The 12,299-nt window shown below is 41.7% G+C and overlaps 1 protein-coding gene and 1 long non-coding RNA gene across 5 annotated transcripts in view; one reads left to right on the plus strand and one right to left on the minus strand.

Annotated features, from left to right (window-relative positions):
* Positions 1-416: 416 nt before the first annotated feature.
* Positions 417-4,433, plus strand: LOC128200071 (uncharacterized). Its single transcript, XR_008252520.1, has 4 exons — positions 417-525; positions 1,905-2,113; positions 2,844-3,157; positions 3,295-4,433. It is a non-coding gene; the product is annotated as an uncharacterized LOC128200071 (long non-coding RNA).
* The window catches only part of LOC113522397 (igLON family member 5-like), a 132,276-nt gene continuing 120,494 nt past the window's right edge, over positions 518-12,299 (minus strand). For 2 of the 4 annotated variants that reach the window (XM_031911903.2, XM_031911901.2), the window contains exons 6-13: positions 11,870-12,064; positions 9,854-9,886; positions 7,799-7,940; positions 5,099-5,196; positions 4,443-4,564; positions 2,899-3,079; positions 1,925-2,092; positions 518-1,563 (exon numbers count right to left, since the gene is read on the minus strand). In XM_031911903.2, the coding sequence (XP_031767763.1) occupies positions 1,414-1,563; positions 1,925-2,092; positions 2,899-3,079; positions 4,443-4,564; positions 5,099-5,196; positions 7,799-7,940; positions 9,854-9,886; positions 11,870-12,064 (1,089 nt within the window). In that variant the 3' untranslated portion in view covers positions 518-1,413. The remainder of the gene's footprint in view (positions 1,564-1,924; positions 2,093-2,898; positions 3,080-4,442; positions 4,565-5,098; positions 5,197-7,798; positions 7,941-9,853; positions 9,887-11,869; positions 12,065-12,299) is intronic. The other 2 variants (XM_031911902.2, XM_031911904.2) reach the window with 2 other exon arrangements.

The raw sequence follows: 12,299 nt of genomic DNA on the forward strand, positions 1-12,299 counted from the left end.
AGACAGTATGCGAGCAGGTTGTATATGAATTTGGTGGGGTTATACGGCCGTATAACATTTTCTAATACACTATCCCGCCATGAATTAACAATTTTATTATTCCTTCTATGTAATTACTTGTTCTTAGAAGTTCCAGATTTGTTCGGTGCTCATTCCTGGGATGAGCACCGAACAATGATGATACAAGCTTTTAGGTACGTGCATATATAAAAGAAGTAAATAGGTAATGAGGTCAGCCGTCCATTTTAAATACGCCAATAAGTAATATATAATAAATATATATATAGAAAAAGTATTATTTTTAATATCTCCAAAATTACCCCAAAACTCATCACAGAATCCAAAGCTTTATATAATTAAAAAAAACAAATATACATATAAAATAGCTCGGAAATTATGACAGTGTTTGACAATGAATTTTATATTTACAATTTATATTCTAAATATTACGTGCAATTCTAACTGACAATGCGACTATAGAAATAGTGGACGTGACAAAGTTTTAAACGATTATTTAAAAAAAAGGTAAAAAAAAACACTCAGAAAATAACTGATAGAAATCTTCCAAATACAGACAGCACACAGAGACATTTCACAGCATTGACGTGGATTCTAAACTACCATTTCTCTAACCTTTTAAGTTTATATTTTAAATTAATGATTTCGTAAAATTTATGTTTCATGGGCCGCCATAAACTAAAATTACACTAATTTTGACATAAATATACTAAAAAATAAGTTTATATTGGTCTTTACAAAATTTCGCTGTGATATCAAATTGTATTTTTGATTTTAGAGATAGGCAGAAAATGGCCTCTCAAAATTGGCGCCAATGTTGGATATGGAGGGAATGATTTATTTGTGCAAGAATAATAGTAATTGACGTCACGTCTAGACAACATTTTTGGCGCGTTTATAACGTTAAATACGTTACAATGGTCTCTTTTTTCATCATAATAACATTGGCTAGAAAACTGCTGTTAAATTTCTTATTAATATTTGCAAGTTTTTATAGGCCGCCATATTGCATTCTGTTATACAGTTTAAAGCAGGTACACTCCAACCATAGATTAAGAAAAGTATCTGTGGCATTCTGTATATACGACATTAACAAATAAAAGGCGCGAAATAATATAACTTACGCAATGTTTTTTGACAATTTGAAATTGTCGGAAAAGTAGCTAAAAATGAAAAATATATTTATTTAACTGTCGCTCATTGTCAGTTAAATATTGCAATTATAAGCGATACTATTAAATAATAGGTCGTCTGTATGTCTGTCACAACACATAAAGTCACCTAAGTTTGGTGTCAAGTCCATTTCGTTTTACGATAAAAAGCAGTTAAAAAATCCGAAAGTGTAACGTCGAAATTCCGGAATTACGTTTAAACTTCGAAGTGATGGCCATCTAATCAGGCGAGCGCGTTCATAATATATAAGGCGGTTAGAATGACGCAGTAGGCCAGTTGGTTTTTGGACGCGGCGGCGAACATTGGTGTTAATTCGTCAGCGTGGGCCGTGTGAGCGCCGCCTAGCGTGTGAAATTGGAAGATGTCGCTGACCTGCAAGGAAAATTTATATTTTAATTAAATAACCATAAATCAATTACCTCATTATGTTCAAAGTACCCTAATCATGATCTATTCCAAACTTACCCCTATCCACTGTCTTTGAAGAACCCTAACATTACTCTAACCTATTATTGCTAGCAATATACCCAACCACGTCGACCTCCACATGGTCCCCCTGGAAACCATCATGTTAAATTCCAAGTGCATTCATCACGACCTGCATTTTCGTTTTCACCTATCATCCTTCACTGGTGCCCTGCCAGCATACACCGATAACGCAGGCGGCGTTACCATTCCACTACCATTTATTAAAATAATATTGTTTAACGTAGCCCAAGTATTGTGCGTGTACCTCGTTCCAACCGTATCGGTTCTTGGCCTGCACGATGGCCTCGTAGACGGCGCCGGGCTGCAGCCCGCGCAGCTCGTGCGTGACGCGGTGCGTGAGCGAGCCGGCGGGCTCCGGCGCCGGGATCACCACGTCGTGCCACCGGCCCGGCTGCTGGAACGACTCGTTGATCTGCCAACACCATGCAGATGGGTAGCTATAGTTTTTTAATGATATTTAGAATGGCTAACAAGGTCCAGCTGATGGAAAGTGATAAACCTTGCCTTTAGGGGGGAAAGAGATTGTTAGCAATGGAGTTTGACAGCCCCATTGCTAGCAAAATGCCTTATTAGGTTGACCTTTACGTGGTCTCCCCTGGAAGCCATCGTGAACAATTCTTGTTGAATTCGTCACGATGGGCTAACTGACCTGCTTCATTCTCAACTATCATCCTTCACTGGTGGCTCGCCAGCATCTACCGTTAGTGCATAATAACATCATAAAATACACTGGTGCGTATGGTAACCCTCATGCGTTGTCAATCCTGAGGACTATGATATTCTATTTCTGTACCCTGTAATTTCATTGCTATATCTAACCCTTAAATACTTATGTGAATACAGCCACATTTTCTACCGTGAAGCAGTTGTGTTTGCATGGCTGTGTTTCGGTTTGAAGTGTGCGATATGGCAGTGAATTTACAGAGTACAGAGGAAAAACACCTGAGTCCTCAGGAATGGCAACGCGTGGGGGGTATCATGGGCGAAACAGTATACTCTGTTATGTCCATGGCACTGCTCATGTCTATAGGCGACGGTTACCACTTTCCATGAGGTGGGCCGTCAGCTTGTTTGCCATTCTAAGTTGTATAAAAAAAAAGAATCTATTCGTGACCCTCAACCATGGTTGAGGGTCACGAGGGTCACCCTCAACCGCTCATGAGCGGCTGTGACGTGCGCGCGAGCCTCGACCTGTGATGTGTGGTGGACGGCACTCACCGCCAGCTGCCGGTAGAGCAGGCGCAGCTCGTCGAGCGGCGGGTACGAGTCGACGGCGAACGCGAGCAGGTAGGAGGCGGCGCGGCGCGCCAGCGGCGGCGACGTGAACACGGCCGGCCCCGGCCGCCCCGACACCTCCACGTGCTGCCGCGCGCGGCCCAGGCTGTTGTCCGCCACGCAGCTGCAACACCACACATGCCGCTGTTGCACCACGACACTAGCACTGCTAGTAAGGTCACCAACTGTACTCATTCATTGGGTTTGTACTGTTTTTTCGCAAACCGTACTCTTTCCAAATCCTGTACTTTGAAAGTACTCATTTGTATTTCTAAAACATTTTTTTTTAATTATTATATTTCAAAGTTTTAATAGAAATTCCCTCATGTTGTCCACTAGGCACTAATGCTGCTGTTGAAAGGGTATTTCCACTAGGGAATGATTATTGGAGCAGTGAGAAGTCGCAACTCTCTGTAAAAACATCATCTGCTGTCTTAACAGTCAAGTTTAATATGCAAAATGAAAGTTGTTCGGATGTGGCTACATTATTAGACGAACATCCTCATTTAATAAAAAAAAACCAATCCGAAGAAAAAAATAAAGTTTTTATCGTTTTTTCTTCTTTTTTTTTACCTATCAAAAATTCTTGCAAAGTGTACTCTTTTTGAACAAAAAATAGTTGGTCACCTTACTACTAGTGTTGAGGTGCCGGGGGGGGAAGGGATTTAAGGAGCTTCGACCTTATCAGGTCGATCTTCACGCAGTTCCCCTGGAAACCATCGTGGTTAATTCTAATGGAATTCGTCACGATGGGCTAACTGGCCAGCTTTCATTATCACCTATCATCCTTCACTAGTACCCCGCCAGTGTATACCGAAAACGTAGGCGGGGTTACTATTCCATTATCACCCATTAAAAAAAAGTGTTGTGGTGTTGAGACGGTGACATTTGAAGACAGGCACTACATTATTATCTACCAGTACCAGATACGCTTGCTTCTTCTTTCTTTTCATTCTTTCATTTAATGATTTATACATTTGATCACGCTACAAAATATGAAGCCGAACCTAACGCTGAATGTACATTCTTTAAACGCATCTTTTAAATGGTTTCGACCAACTTATCTAAATCCTTAGCGCCAATAAGACTCCCACGAAACTAAGTAAAGATCTTAAAAGTGTTTCAGGATACTGTTGAAAGCAAATAAGTAGTAATGAAATCAGAGATTTCCCAATGATAGATATACAACTTACCACCAGATACCATCATTATCCTAATTAAGAGTCATACCAGCCGTTGACTGTCCACTGCTAAAGATAAGCTTCCCCCTGTAGGTGGAGTTTTGCCGGTAGTTGCCACACTTGGCAGGCGGGTTGTCAACCGTAGTTAGTCTTTGGTGATGTTTTAGAAGGACGCTGCTACCCATCCTTCGCCCTCCCTTAGTCGCCTCTTACGACACCCACGGGAAAGGAAGGGGTGACCTATTCTATGCCGGCTATCAAAGAAAGTCTATTTTCCGTTAAGTTTGGGTACGTCCTATGGTTTACCTGTAGTTACCGAAATCTTCTGGTTGCACGTTCGCTATCAGCAACGTATGGTTGTTACCACGCGCTGACATCGTGATGCGCTCTGAAGCGCTCAGTGGGAACGAGTTCTGGTACCATCCCACCTGGAGTGGAACGTTTAATTTGGATTAAACATATCGGGCCAAGTTTCATGGTTTCGGGGAAAGGGTGGATTAACGCTATCGTTTTTTTATGCAACTTAGTATGGCAAACAAGCTGACGTCCCACCTAATGGAAAGTGGTAACCGTCGCCTGTAGACATGAGCAGTACCATGGACATAACAGAGTATACTGTTTCGCCCATAATACCCCCCATGCGTTGCCATTCTTGGTACTTAGGTGTTATTCCTCTGTACCCTGTAAATTCACGCCATATCCCACCCTTCAAACCAAAACACAGCTATGCAAACACAACTGTTTCACAGTAGAAACACGAATGCGACAGAGGTGTCCAAGCAAACGACTTTTGTACAGTCTCCTTATGGTAATTTAGGTAAACTATGATAATTTGTCTGAGTTATCTGGACGTTTCGACCAGACTTCGACCGTGGTCGCGAGTGGACTGATGGTCGGGATAAAAAAAAATCTGTGTCCTTTTCTATACAGTTTTATTATTGTATGGATATTAGCGAACTAACCTCAGCAGGAGGGTCGGCGTGCACTGTACATAGTAGCTCAGCTCTGAACCCTTCCCCAGTATGCACCCACGACCGTTCCACAGTTATTTCTGGTGGATCTGAAAGTGATAGTTGAAAATATATGTAGTAATATATGGTGAACATGTTGACGGCCCACCTGATGGTAAGTGGTAACCATCGCCTATAGACATGATCAGCGATATAGGTATTATAGTGATGGTACTGCTCACGCGTTGCCATTCCTGAGGACTATGGCGTTATACCACCGTTACCCTATAATTTCACTGCCATATTCCACTCTTAAAATTAGAACACTGCCTTCCCTGTAAACCATCGTGCTCAATTCCTGGTGTATTCATCACGATGAGCTAACTGACGTGCTCTTTCATTCTCACCTATCATCCCTCACTGATGCTTCATCAGCATATACTGTAAGCGCAGGCGAGGTTACAATTCCATTATCATCCATTAAAAAAAATATTATAGGGTTAGTGAAACCTACTGAACTCTCGTTTTGGAACTTTCTATTGTCCGTAAGTTTTTTTTTATACAACAAGAATGGCAAACAAGCTGACGGCCCACCTGATGGAAAGTGCTAACCATCGCCTATAGACATGAGCAGTACTATGGACATAACAGAGTATACTGTTTCACCCATGATACCACCCATGCGTTGCCATTCCTGAGGACTCAGGTGTTATTCCTCTGTACCCTGTAAATTCACTGTCATATCGCACCCTTCAAACCGAAACACAGCCATGCAAACACAACTGCTTCACGGTTGAAACACGAATGGAACTTACATAGTGCTTGTACAAGTGGTTGGAACATGATTAATCGTTAGTCAGTGAGATTTGTAGTTGGAACTACAAAATTATTAGAAGAAAGAGGTGGGGCTCAAACAATATTTACAAGTGGATCTTTGTGACTATAATTAGAGTCAGTTGGAACTGTGGGATTAGTAGTACAGTCAATGGCATTTACATTGTATTTGTAGTTGGAACTGTATGACTATTGGTTAATCAATAGGACTTGTGGTTGGAGCTATGTTTTATTCATTACTGACTGTTAATAGTCACACGACTTACATAATACGAGGTTTGTCCGGAAAGTACGTATAAAAGTTTTTTAAAAATTTTATTTTACAATTATTCAGGTAAATCAATTTTATCCCCTTCAAAGTACTCCCCCTGTGACATAATGCACTTGTGCCAACGCCGTTTCCACTGTGAGAAGGCTCCTTGAAAGTCCTCTGGTTGTAGGTTTCTCAGCTGCCCCGTCGTAGCTTTTTTTATCTCATTTATGTCCCCCAAATGCCGCCCCCGAAGTACCAATTTGGTTTTTGGGAACAAGAAGAAGTCACACGGGGCCAAATCCGGCGAATAGGGGGGTGTTCGGTCACCGTAATGGAATTTTTACTCAAAAACTCACGGACAACAAGAGAGGTGTGGGCAGGGGCATTGTCGTGGTGAAGAATCCAACGCCCCTCTCGCGCCAATTCTGGACGAACTCGTGCCACACGAGCTTTGAGGCGTCTGAGCACATCGACGTAGAATTTTCCATCAACTGTCTGGCCTGGAGGGACGAATTCTTGATGGACAATCCCCCGAACATCGAAAAAAACAATCAACATTGTCTTGACATTTGAGCGGGATTTTCTTGATTTTTTTGTTCGTGGTTCCCCGGATGTCTTATCGAATTAGATCGGCAAAAATTTCACGGCCATTCTTGCCGAGTTTCGAGAGAAACTTGATTACGACGCGCTGCTCTTCAACGGAAGCGGGCTCCATGCCGACGGGGTTTCGTTAAGAGGTAACTTCACAGATGGCGTGACAAGCCAGTTCGCACCGCACGGCGGTCAGACCAGAACTGAAGCATTGTTAGGGACATAAGGAAGGGGTCCTGCGCTTACCTGGCCTCCCCACTCCTCTTTCTCGCATTCCAGAACACTTTTATACGAACTTTCCGGACAGACCTCGTACCGATAGTTGAAACTTTGTGACTATAATTAGTGTAAGTGAGACTTGTAGTTGGAACTATGTGACTATTGGTGGGATCAGTGGGACTTGTAGTTGGAACTATGTGACTATTGGCGGGATCAGTGGGACTTGTAGTTGGAACTATGTGATTATTGGTGGGATCAGTGGGACTTGTAGTTGGAACTATGTGATTATTGGTGGGATCAGTGGGACTTGTAGTTGGAACTATGTGACTATTGGCAGGATCAGTGGGACTTGTAGTTGGAACTATGTGACTATTGGCGGGATCAGTGGAACTTGTAGTTGAAACTATGCGACTATTGGCGGGATCAGTGGGACTTATAGTTGGAACTATGTGACTATTGGTGGGATCAGTGGGAGTTGTAGTTGGAACTATGTGACTATTGGTGGGATCAGTGGGACTTGTAGTTGGAACTATGTGACTATTGGTGGGATCAGTGGGACTTGTAGTTGGAACTATGTGACTATTGGTAGGATCAGTGGGAGTTGTAGTTGGAACTATGTGACTATTGGTGGGATCAGTGGGACTTGTAGTTGGAACTATGTGACTATTGGTGGGATCAGTGGGAGCTGTAGTTGGAACTATGTGACTATTGGCGGGATCAGTGGGACTTGTAGTTGGAACTATGTGCCTATTGGCGGGATCAGTGGGACTTGTAGTTGGAACTATGTGACTATTGCTAGTGTCAGTGGCACTTACATAGTACTTGCAGTTGGAACTCTGTGACTATTGGGGGTCCGACGCCATTGTCGACGGTGCACGCGTACCGTCCGCTATGGTGGCGCTCCAGTCGGGACAGCTGCAGCTGAGGCCCTTCGCCCAGCCGTGTGTTTGTATCATTCTGGAAATACAAAACGGTTTTAGTAAATTATTAACTTTTTTTTTTTTTTAGTGACCTACCACGGTTTTGCACTAGATAGGTAGGTAGTTTAGATTATATAGATAGAGTGTCTACATACAAATGCTTCGAGAAAACCAGGTCAACTTTTTCATACAATTTTACGTGATAAATAGTTATGAGTGATTCCTTTATAACTTCTATATTTATTTTGTCTTATAATTTCCGCATCTTTTTAATGTGTAAACACTCATTTTATTTATAAAATAATACGTCAAGATACACTGTGTGCGTAAGTATATAGAACACTGATAAAAAGACGAGTCAGCTAATTTGACAATTAGCTGACAAACAGTCGACCCGTTTTTGAAACTCGATGCTCTATCCATATAATCTAAGATAGGTAGATTTTTTTAATAACATATTGCCCATGTTGATGTTTTGTAGTTGATTAAGTGAAATAAATTTTAAAATCAGATAAATTTTTTATGCTTATCCATCACAAACAGACGATCAGATCTTTACTCTTTATAATATTGTTTTGGATGTAAAATTGTTTGTTAAAAATCTGGCAATACTAAAAATATATTCCGTGTAATAAATAATTCGTACTTCCACTTCCTTTTCCGTGGGTGTCGTAATAGGCAACTAAAGGAGCTCAGTCGTAGAACGATAGGTCTTTTTCTTATACAACTTAGAATGGCAAACAAGCTGACGGACCACCTGATGGAAAGTGGTAACCGTCGCCTATAGACATGAGCAGTACCATGGATATAACAGAGTATACTGTTTCGCCCATGATACCCCCCATGCGTTGCCATTCCTGAGGACTCAGGTGTTATTCCTCTGTACCCTGTAAATTCACGCCATATCCCACCCTTCAAACCGAAACACAGCCATGCAAACACAACTGCTTCATGGTAGAAACACGAATGGGACAGAGGTAACCAAGCAATCGACTTTTGTACAAAGTCTCCCTCTGGTACATTTATTATAATTTTGTATGTCAGGTGGTGAAATATCGTCGTATAGTTTATTAACTCTATATGCCATAGAACTCAGTGCTTATCGAAATCATGTATAATCACACATAACCTAGCTGTAAGATTCCGGGATAGAATGAACCCATTACTTTCCCATGGGCGTCATAAACTAGGGGAACTTAATGGTCGAGGTTTGGGCAGCAGTGATCCTTTTAAAACATCATCAAAGCCTAACTGCGGTTGCTAAATCGTTTGCCAAGCATGGTAACTGGCAGAACCCTTTAAGCGAAAGCCTCATGTTCCGCAGTGAACATTTAACAGCTGATATGATGACGATTGAAAAGAATGTCAAAAGTTTGCTCAATTTAAAGATATACTAGGTAAAGATTGTTTGCAGAAGAGAAGTTAGATGGCAGGACAATAAACTATATGCCTGCAGCTCAGAACTAGACCATCTTCTTACCCTTATCCCAATAATTTGGGGTCGGCGTAATATGATTTTGTCCATATTACGCTCGGAACTAGACCATCTGAACTGAATTCTTTGTGGCATCTATTAAACCCTGTAGTGAACAGCTGCTTTGGTAGAGAGCACGAGGCAGTGTGTCAAGATTTGTGTTTCACCAAAGATACTGTTCAAAGATAATCCCACGGAGTATCCCTAGCTGCGCGGATTTACTTTGCTGCGGCCGATCAGATTTCAAAATTAAGCGTCCATACTGGCTATGGCACAGATGAAAAACTCTCAGATCGTGGAGCAACTCTTGGATAAAAGGCCGAAAAGCACTAAGGTGGCTCAACTTTTGGAGGCACGCTAAAAGATACGGCAGCAGTGACCAGCAGTGCCAGCGAATTTGTGCTATGCCTAAGTGAGATCGTGAAGAACGAACGCGGCAGGGGTGCGTCTATTATATAATTTTGGAGGCAGCTTACCAGTTCTGGCCAATTGGTTGGCACCGGTAGCTTCTTATCATGGGAGACATGTAAAGAAATAATTTAAAGCATTAACTTATCAACAAAAACATATGGTTACAAATATATTTCCTAAGCGGACAGTCGGTTTCTTCTGTCGACTTGCTGTTGTGGTGAACGTAACACCTGATATTCTCACCATAGCTTCACAATATACGCGAACATTTTGTATATACGCAGGAATCTTCAACAGAGGGAGACTTTGTACGAAAGTCGTTTGCTTGGGCATCTCTGTTCCATTCGTGTTTCAACCGTGAAGCAATTGTGTTTGCATGGCTGTGTTTCGGTTTGAAGGGTGGGATATGACAATGAATTTACAGGGTACAGAGGAATAACATCTGAGTCCTCAGGAATGGTAACGCATGGGGGTATCATGGGCGAAATAGTATACTCTGTTACGTCCACGGTACTGCTCATGTCTATAGGTGACGGTTACCACTTTCCATCAGGTGGGCCCGTCAACTTGTTTGCCATTCTAAATTGTATAAAAAAAAAGTTTATTGAAAACAGCGATCTTAATAATCTTAACACTAGATACAAATACAAACTTGCTGTTCCGAAGCATCGTTTAGAAAAAGTTAATAGATCATTTAATGCTCAGTCTCATAATGGGCGTTGAATGTTATAACAAGTAAACGTTATAACTGAAGGATATTTTGGGTCTACTTTGTAATAAGTTTAAAAATGTTATTAAAAACACTCGTTGAACAAAGCCTATTACACACTAAACGATTACTTGAAAGACAAACGTGCATGGTGTTAGTCGTTCATGCGCGGGCTTCCAACGACAATGTAATTTTAGACATAGTACATTTAAATAAATACACATAACGTTAACAGAGATTTAAAAGAGTAACTGTTGAGTCTCTCGCGGGCTCTTCTCAACAGATAACAACCTGGCGAACCCTGCAGTGTATTAAAAACAAACCGACTATTTAAAAGTGCTTGTAAACCATTTTGAATACAGATCACTTGAATTTGACATGCGCATATTGCGACGAGAATAGTTGTCACGCAAGCCGGATTGGCAACGACTGTTAAGTTTTTAGAGATGTTTTAAGAGGGACGCTGCTGCCAGTACCTCCACTGTTAAGTTCCCTTAGCCTCTTACGACACCCACGGAAAAGAAAGGGTGGGCTATTCTATGCCGGGACCAAAAGATAAAAAAGAAACATATATAAGAGACTAATAAAACCAATAGAAGCAAAAAAACAATATTTCTTTTAGAAATTTTGTTCGTCTGTTTACGTGCATATTTGTTCCTATATCACGCAGAAACTATTGTACCAGATTGGATGCGGTTTTACAGTTGTTGTTCTGAAGGTTTAACTTAAAATCTGGTATTTGTTTCATCTCAATACGCCATCTAGGAGTGGTTTAAAACCACTGGTTTTTATATGAGAAAGAGACGTTATATATTTCTGCATCCTGCTTTTTACCCGGGTCAGTAGACATATGTATAAAAGCTAGTAAGAAATATTCTGAGCTTTCAATAGTAAAAAAGAATACTTTAAACAAATTCAAAATTAATATAATACGAGTAAAGAAGTAAAATTTGATTTTTTGTTTGTAATAGATCGAAACAAAACCAGAGGAAGACTTTGTATTAAAGTCGTTTGCTTGACCACCTCTGTCCCATTCGTGTTTCCACCGTGAAGCAGTTGTGTTTGCATGGCTGTGTTTCGGTTTGAAGGGTGCGATATGGCAGTGAATTTACAGGGTACAGAGGAATAACACCTGAGTCCTCAGGAATGGCAACGCATGGGGGGTATCATGGGCGAAACAGTATACTCTGTTATGTTCATATGTACGTATACAATGCACATGTATATAGGCTGATAGGGTGCTATATATTGCTAGCAATGGGACTGGAAGTCCACATTACTAACAATCTTGATCCCAACCGTTTGCCATCAGGCAGGACATCAGTTTGCATGTCACTCTAAGTTGAATATAAAAGCTGTGGGTATCTCTCACCAGTTTATGCCACGTGACGGTGGGGACAGGGTTCCCAGATGCTCTGCACTCGAGCACAGCCGCTCCGCCGCGCCTCGCGGCCGCATGCTTGGACTCTGGGGAGGCTCGCACGCTCGGAGGCACCAGCACCTCCACCGTATGGACCTGATCACGGGATATACGGTCCGAGATCTGGCAGACGTAGTCTCCTGCATCCTGGAAGGTGGAAAGCAGAATTGAATGATGGATACCCGAGGGAGACTTTGTACAGAAGTCGTTTGCTTGGACATTTCTGTCCTATTCGTGTTTCTACCGTGAAGCAATTGTGTTTGCATGGCTGTGTTTCGGTTTGAAGGGTGGGATATGGCAGTGAATTTACAGGGTACAGAGGATTAACACCTGAGTCCTCTGGAATGGCAACGCGTGGGGGGTATCATGGGCGAAACAGCAT

This window comes from Galleria mellonella, unplaced genomic scaffold (assembly GCF_026898425.1).
Source record: "Galleria mellonella isolate WM207_F2 unplaced genomic scaffold, CSIRO_AGI_GalMel_v1 utg150, whole genome shotgun sequence".
NCBI classification, from domain to species: Eukaryota; Metazoa; Arthropoda; class Insecta; order Lepidoptera; family Pyralidae; genus Galleria; species Galleria mellonella.